This window comes from Rissa tridactyla, chromosome 10 (genome assembly GCF_028500815.1).
Source record: "Rissa tridactyla isolate bRisTri1 chromosome 10, bRisTri1.patW.cur.20221130, whole genome shotgun sequence".
NCBI classification, from domain to species: domain Eukaryota; kingdom Metazoa; phylum Chordata; class Aves; order Charadriiformes; family Laridae; genus Rissa; species Rissa tridactyla.
This window is the reverse complement of record NC_071475.1, coordinates 14,774,794-14,781,636: the sequence shown is the minus strand read 5'-3', so window position 1 is coordinate 14,781,636 and position 6,843 is coordinate 14,774,794. Positions and strand designations below refer to the sequence as shown.

The window sequence follows — 6,843 nt, the reverse complement described above, 5'->3', positions numbered from 1 at the left end:
ATGAAAACAAGTCCGGGGAACTCAGCACGCCCCGCCGGCACGGCGCGGCACGGGCTGCCACCGCCTGGCCCTGCGCCGGGGATCGGCCCCTCCGTCACCCACTGCCATGTCCATGCTCCTCACCGTGCTGGGGATCGGCCCCTCTGTCACCCACCGTCACGTCCCTGCTCCTCACTGTGCTGGGGATTGGCCCCTCCGTCACCCACCGCCGCGTCCACACTCCTTGCCATACTGGGGATCAGCCCCTCCATTCACGCACCGCAGTGTCCATGCTCCCCACCAAACTGGGGATTGGCCCCTCTGTCACCCACCACCACACCCCCGCTCCTTGCCATGCCAGGGATCGGCCCCTCCGTCCCCCACCACCGTGTCCTCACTCCCCACCATGCTGGGGATCGGCCCCTCCATCACCCACCACCATGTCCCCGCTCCCCTCCGCACCGGGGATCGGCCACACCAGGGATCGTCCCCTCCGTCACCCACCGCCGTGTCCCTGCTCCTTGCCGTGCTGGGGATCGGCTCCTCTGTCACCCACCACCGCATCCCTGCTCCTCACTGTGCTGGTGGGATGGCGGTGGGGCACCCAAACATTATCCCCAGCCCATAATTAGCCTTCACTTCCTGGGTAAACATCATCTCTTCCACTATTTTTTTACATTTTTTTTACAATTTGTTTTTCTACTTTTTTTTTCCCTCCCTGACTGAGGATCTGCAGCTTCTGCGTCCTCCCGCCACGCGACAAGGTGGGTCAGGAGACGGAGACCGAAGGGGAGCAAAAGCCATGGAAATGAGCCAGAACTGCAGCCGCTAACGAGGCTGTAAACGTGCAGTAAACGCTGTCCCCAAAATGGGGTGACTTACAGTCGCCTTCAGCGCGATCAATATTTAGCCCTAATTAAAACAAACACAACATAAACGTCAGGAGGTATGGAGGCCCCAAATAAATTAATACGAGCAGCCCTGTGTTTTTGTCGAGCATTACTTAAGCGAACGTTGCTTTAACCTAAGGCCAATCAGAGTCTAACAGCAGACCCCAGGCACCGGCTTCTCCTCCAGCGGGTCCCGCAGACTGAGCAGCCGGGACCAAATCGGGCATTTAAACCTCTCACCGGGTTTTGGGATTCATCTGCATTGTGAAAATCTTAAGTATCCCGTGGAAGTGCTTGTGCCTCGTCCATGCACGGGCAGCGCCGCCGGGAAACCGAGTCCTCCCACAGTGCCCATCGCTCGAAAAAGCCCATTTTTCCTCCAGAGAATGGGCCAGGCTGCAGAGAAGAGGCATCCTCCCGGCAAGGGGCTGCCTCCTCCTCCTCCTCCCTGCTCAGCTTGGGGCGGATGAGCCAAAAAGCCAGAGCAGAGGGCAGAAAGTGAAGTAAGGAGGAAGCAGAAAAGCCAGGCAGGCTCTGCCGGCACCTCCCTCGGATCGGGCAGGAGACAAAAACCCCAAGGTGCCAAAGGAGTTAAAATAACATCCCTGGGGACACGGGTGACGGGAACAGGAGCTGCCAGGGGAGCCCCCGCACGCCGGCCTGCCCGCCATCGACCACACGAAATCACCCTGCTCAAATATTGACAGGCACAGGAGGCAAACCCTTATCTTCCACAGGAAAAGAATTATTTTATTAAGTATTTTTAAACAACTACTTAACATTTACTCAAGATAAAAATATGTACAATATCCCACCTTGAAGAAGGCTCCAAAATATAAACACTGTACCTCTCCCTAGAGAAAAAACAAAAAAATTCTTCTCTTCAAAAAAAAAAGACAACCCAGAAACAAGAATACATTCATATTTCTCACTTCTTTATGCTCAAGTAGTTATACAAATAATAGACATCTGAAACGTTTTACCTTTTAATATATTTATATAATATATATATATTTATAACAGGATTTTACAAATAAAGGCAACAACTGTATACCAAAAAAAAACCAAAACAAAAACCAACAACAAAATAAACGTTAGAACACAATCTGCAATCAAGCATAGTGCATCTCAACAGCTGGTGCAATGGGAGGGCGAAATGAAAATCCATCCAACAGGGTTGCTGGACACCAGTTCTCCAAACCAGTAAGAAAAAAAAACAAAACCGCACTGCATTTTGCAGTGAAGTTTTCTTTTTTTTAATTAAAAAAGAGCCGAATCGGACCAGATGTTCTTGTGCAGAAAGACCCTCACAGTTTAACGGGACAAGTGTCAGCCCCCAGCCCTCTCTCTTTGATACAGTGATGTGGGCCAGGGTTTGCCAAGGAGACTCGGGAATGGAGATGCTCCAGCCGCCCCAGGATTAGACTCCTTTGAAAATCCCAGCCTCTTCATTTTTCAAAGGCACTGACGGGGGCATGTTCCGGCCGAACTGCCCCCTCTTGCACGAAGCTCTGGACTCGCCACGCGTCAGGACGTCACCGGCCGGTCCCCCACTGCCGGCACTCCTGAAACCCCCGGGATTTCCCTCGGAACACGCCCGGAGAAAGTGCCCAGCAGCAGCGGGAGAGAGGCCTGGAGTCAGGTGCAGCAAAGTGATCTTCAGGAGATTTTTCTCCCCTACCCGGCCCAAACTAGCAGCTCAACTTACAGGAAGGGGCGCGTGTTAATTTATTTATTAGATGTACGCCATGTAAAGCTTCCAAGCAGCATCTACCTTTTATTTCTTAAAAAATATATATATATATCAGCAAAGGTGTGGAGAGAAACCCGTCTGAAGTCTACCTGACTGTGCACGACCAAGCAGTGACCGCTGCTCTGCTCCTCCGACGCGCTGGGTGGCATCGCCACCGCCGCCACCCCGGTCACCTCGACGCTGGCGATTGATGGGGCACCGAATCAGCTCAGCTCAAACTACCGGCACGGTGGCCGCTGCCTTAAAAGCCCTTATGAGAAGTACCGTATTTTTATAGCCGCGGACCCTAAAGCCAAGTCTGCCCAATGGAATATTTTTTCACAGCTTCGCAATACAGTCACAGCCGACCAACGGTTGTTCTGTAGATGCGGGGAGGGAAGAAGTTAAGGGGTAAAGCAGAAAACCCTTTTTTTTTTTTAAGTTTTGGAAGTAGTTCTGAATCGCTAACCCAGGCACATCCTTCATCCTTCTCCAAGCTACCTGACAAGTCAGAGAAAAGGGGATTTCGCTTCCTACGCACAGTGAACCTTATCCCCACACCTCAGTCCAGCCAATATATAAAAGTGAAACAGTCTCAAACTAAAAAAAAAAAAAAAAAAAGAAAAAGGAAAAAAAAAAAAGTCACACTGCGATTAGTCTTTGGTTTCCAAGTTCAAAGGAGGAATCTGCTTCAGAGCCTGAAGCAGCGCCGAGGAGTCGATAGGGGAGTGGGCCGGGACGGGAGAAGGGAGTCTCTGGGGCATCAGCAGAGGGGGGGAGATTTTATCGGGGTTCATGAAGCCCGTGAGCGCGGCGGCGGAGGCCGGGAGGCTGGGGTACAGGACGGGCACCGATGCCGGGTACCAGCACTTCTCCAGCATGGGCAGGTAGGCGGTGGCGGAGGGCGGGATCAGGTAGAACGGCAGGCACAGGGGGGGCTGGTGCCCGTGGGGAGCCAGGAAGCTGCTGGAAGAGCCCATCATGTCGCTGCCAAAGGGACCCTCGGACTCCGGCGACTCCAGCCTGCTCCTTTTGGCCGGCGGGTCCTCAGTCTCTTGCTTAATAGAGCTTATTCTCTCCTGGACGGCGTACTTGAGTTCGGTATCCTTTTTGAAATACTGCTGGTCGGATTTGGAGTCACTTTTCTCCAGCTCTCCCCCGTACCCGCTGTCCGTGTCCGTGTCGCTGCCGCTCTGTTCCCCGCTGGAGTGAGCGAATGTCCTCTGGATGACAGGCACGCAGTTTTTCCCGTGTCCCTCCGCCACTTTGGTCAAGGAGACGGGTTTCTCTTTGGAGTCCACCATTTTAGGAGGGATGTCTCCGGCCTTGCGGCCGGCTCCGCCCTGCAGCACCTCGGAGGCCATTCGGTGGAGGTGGCCGACCAGCTGGGACGACTTCAGGTCCTTGCCATTCTCGTGCTTCGCCAGGTATTGCAGCATTTCCTTGGCACACATCTGGAAACCAGATCGAAACATTTCCTGGCTGGAATCAAGGTTTCTTGATGACAGGTCACCTGAGGAAACATTAACAGAAAGAAATTAAAAATTAACAACGTGCTAAATAGTTCCATTACCACCTTCGAGGCAGACTGAAGGCAATGTTAAATTTTGGTTCCAGCCCAGCTAGAGAGGCGAACGCGATGGGCAACCTGAATTTTGCATAAATCCCCCTGATTTCTGCGTAAGCGTGCATTTTTATTTAAACACCCGCCTGTCCACTTTCACACAGCGACTTTAAACATTTTTTAGTTCTGCATTTACTGTACACGCCACCTTCGACAGGTGCTGCAGCTGGGAGCGCAGCAGTGAGCCAAGCCGATGGTTCCTCTGGGAAACAGCCCGGCAGAAACAAACCTCACTCCCGGCAGAGCTCCTGGAGCACGGCCACCCCCAGCCCCTCTGCCGACCTGGGGCGACTTCGCTTCAGCTTCAAAAGCTCTATTGCACTCCCTGTGGCTGTCAGGGCAGTGGAAGGCTCTTCAGAAAAAAAAAAAACCCTAAATTTTACTTTATCAGATTCACGTGAGTGCCACATGTGAAAACAGAAGGAGGAAGTACATCTAAAGCATGATAAGCTGATGCACCGGGTCCCCTCTTCGCCTGCAGAACACCGGCTACAGCGTTTATAAAGAGATCTAAAAAAGATGTCTATAAGAAGCAGATTTGTATGTATTTGCAGAAAAAAACCCAATCCAAACAAACAAAACTGGGATTGATCCAAAGCTCCTGAACACTAATGAAAATATTGGAATGGCTTTGGAGAGAACCTCACAGCAAACCTGAGCTTTAAATGGAACTACTTAAAATCCAATTTAATTTCAAAACAACTCCACAGGGCACTCTGCATTGACCACATTGAGAAACACACCTTTTTTTTTGCGAAAACTCATAAAGCAAAGTGAGAGAAAATGACGGCAATTAAAGGAAGGAACTCCTGCCTCCTCCCTTCTCAGGAACGAGGTGTCACAACTGCATTTCAAAGACTCCAAGAGAAAGTCCATCGAGCGCACGCAGGTTCTCACACGACACTATTTGAATACTCACCCGCTTGTAAACCGTTCTGCAGAGCAATTATTTTCTGCTGCTGCTGCTCAATGAGGTTGGTCAGAGCTTTCACATGCTTCAAGGTGAGCTCCAGAACCACAGCCTTCTCCAGGTGACCCAGAGTCTGAAAGCAAAGGGACAGGTTGGTGACCACCCTGGGGACGGCCACGCAAGCAGGAGCCTGACGGGGCTGCTGGCGTTTGCCAATTAACAGCGTTTGATGATTAACAGCGGAAGGACCGACGCAGTTTTGGAGAAAAAGCATAGCAGCAGAGCCGTGATCTGAATAGTACAGGACTATAAATGACAATATTCCATGAAAATAAATTAAAAAGCAGGCAGCAGCAAAGGCTATCAGGGAATCTCATGGGTATTTTCGGTCATAGCTCAAAGAGAAGTATTTCATGTATCTGTTCTGCTGCCCCTGCCGGCGCCGTGACCTCAGCACGGGGGGACCCGGCCGAAGGGGACGCGGGGGGGGGGACGAGCCCCGCAGCTCCCGGAGCCGCTCCAGGACTCGGCTCCCGGCAAAGTTTGGGATGCGCTCGCAGCCCGCCGCGGCCGCCGTGGGGCGGGGGGGCACAAGGACGGGGCGGGGGGGGGGCGGGGGGGCGGATAAGAGGCAAAGCAAAAGAAAAAAACCCCGAATCGCCGCTGAGAGGAGAGGCAGAGCGCCGGCGGCGGAGGCTCCGCGGGTCCCCGGGGCCGCCCCCGGTACCCACCGTCAGCTTGAGGTGCTCGGGCAGCAGGTCCTTCAGCTGGGCGATGCACTCGTTGATCCTGTCGCGCCTCTTCTTCTCGATGAGCCGGTGGGGCAGCTTGTAGGTCTCCTGCAAAGCCAGCGGCGGCGGGTCAGCGCTCGGCGGCGGCGGGGGCAGCGCGGCCATCGCTCCTTCTCCCTCTGTCCCCCCCCGCCCCGAATAACGGGGCCACCCGCAGCCCCTCCGCCGGGAAAACTTTCCTCCCCCGTTTACCTTATTGTCCTCGCTTCTCTTTAACCCCCTCCTGGGCTTGTAAACTTGGTACATGTGGGCGAAGTCCAGCCTGCACGGGGGAGGTAGGGGGGAGGGGGGGGAAAGGAAAAGAAGCGAAATTATCCCTGGGGGGCCGCGGCGGGACCGCTCCTCCTTCCTCCTCCTCCTCCTCCTCCCTCCCGAGCCCCCTTACCCCGGCAGGTCTCCGCTCTCCAGGGCGGGCATCTTGCCCAGGCAGACGGGCGGAGGTTGCGCGCTGGGGATGCGCTCCATGGCGGGGTGGTATTAAAAATAAATAATAAAAATAATAAAAAATAAAAAATAATAATTAAAAAAAAAAGGGCTGCCGGGAGCCGCTACCGACCTGGGCCGAGCTCAGGGCGGGTTGTTCATCCCGCGTCCCTCGCCGGGGCTGAGGAACGGCGGGGCGGCGACGGGGCCGGGTTAAATGCGGGCGAGTGGGTGGACGGGAGCGACGTGCCTTACCCTGTGACTACCGGCACGTCTGGCGGCCGACGGGGCGGGCGGGACGGGCTTTCCCCCCCCCTCACCCCCCCTCCCTCCCTCCATCCTCCTCCTCCTCCTCTTTTCTCCCTCCTCTCTCCATCACATGAGCCTCACGTGTTGGTAGCGCTGCCGCCGCCGTGCAACGTGCCCGGGGCGGGGGGGGAGCGGGGGGAGAGCACCGGGTTGTGCTGGGCAGCGGAGGGGGGCCCGGTGGCTTG

General features: G+C 54.5%; 1 protein-coding gene across 2 annotated transcripts; it reads right to left on the bottom strand.

Annotated features, from left to right (window-relative positions):
- Positions 1-1,846: 1,846 nt before the first annotated feature.
- BHLHE40 (basic helix-loop-helix family member e40) lies at positions 1,847-6,607 on the bottom strand. 2 transcript variants are annotated; one of them, XM_054216733.1, is made up of 5 exons: positions 6,312-6,607; positions 6,119-6,188; positions 5,867-5,974; positions 5,145-5,268; positions 1,847-4,114 (listed from the first exon to the last, which is right to left on the bottom strand). In XM_054216733.1, exons 1-5 carry the CDS (start codon positions 6,389-6,391, stop codon positions 3,255-3,257), a joined length of 1,242 nt encoding a protein of 413 aa, XP_054072708.1. In that variant the 5' UTR covers positions 6,392-6,607; the 3' UTR covers positions 1,847-3,254. The 2 variants fall into 2 exon arrangements, with proteins under 2 accessions (XP_054072708.1, XP_054072709.1); XM_054216734.1 differs by having other exon boundaries at positions 6,483-6,562.
- Between the last annotated feature and the right edge of the window lie 236 nt (positions 6,608-6,843).

Bases quoted from the DNA above. Each gene is read 5' to 3' on its own strand.
- BHLHE40 (XM_054216733.1), bottom strand. From the start codon at position 6,391: ATGGAGCGCATCCCCAGCGCGCAACCTCCGCCCGTCTGCCTGGGCAAG. The intron at 6,189-6,311 runs GTAAGGGGGCTC...TCCCCCGTGCAG, and splicing joins GAGAGCGGAGACCTGCCGGG to GCTGGACTTCGCCCACATGT. The intron at 4,115-5,144 runs GTGAGTATTCAA...ATGTTTCCTCAG, and splicing joins GCAGAACGGTTTACAAGCGG to GTGACCTGTCATCAAGAAAC.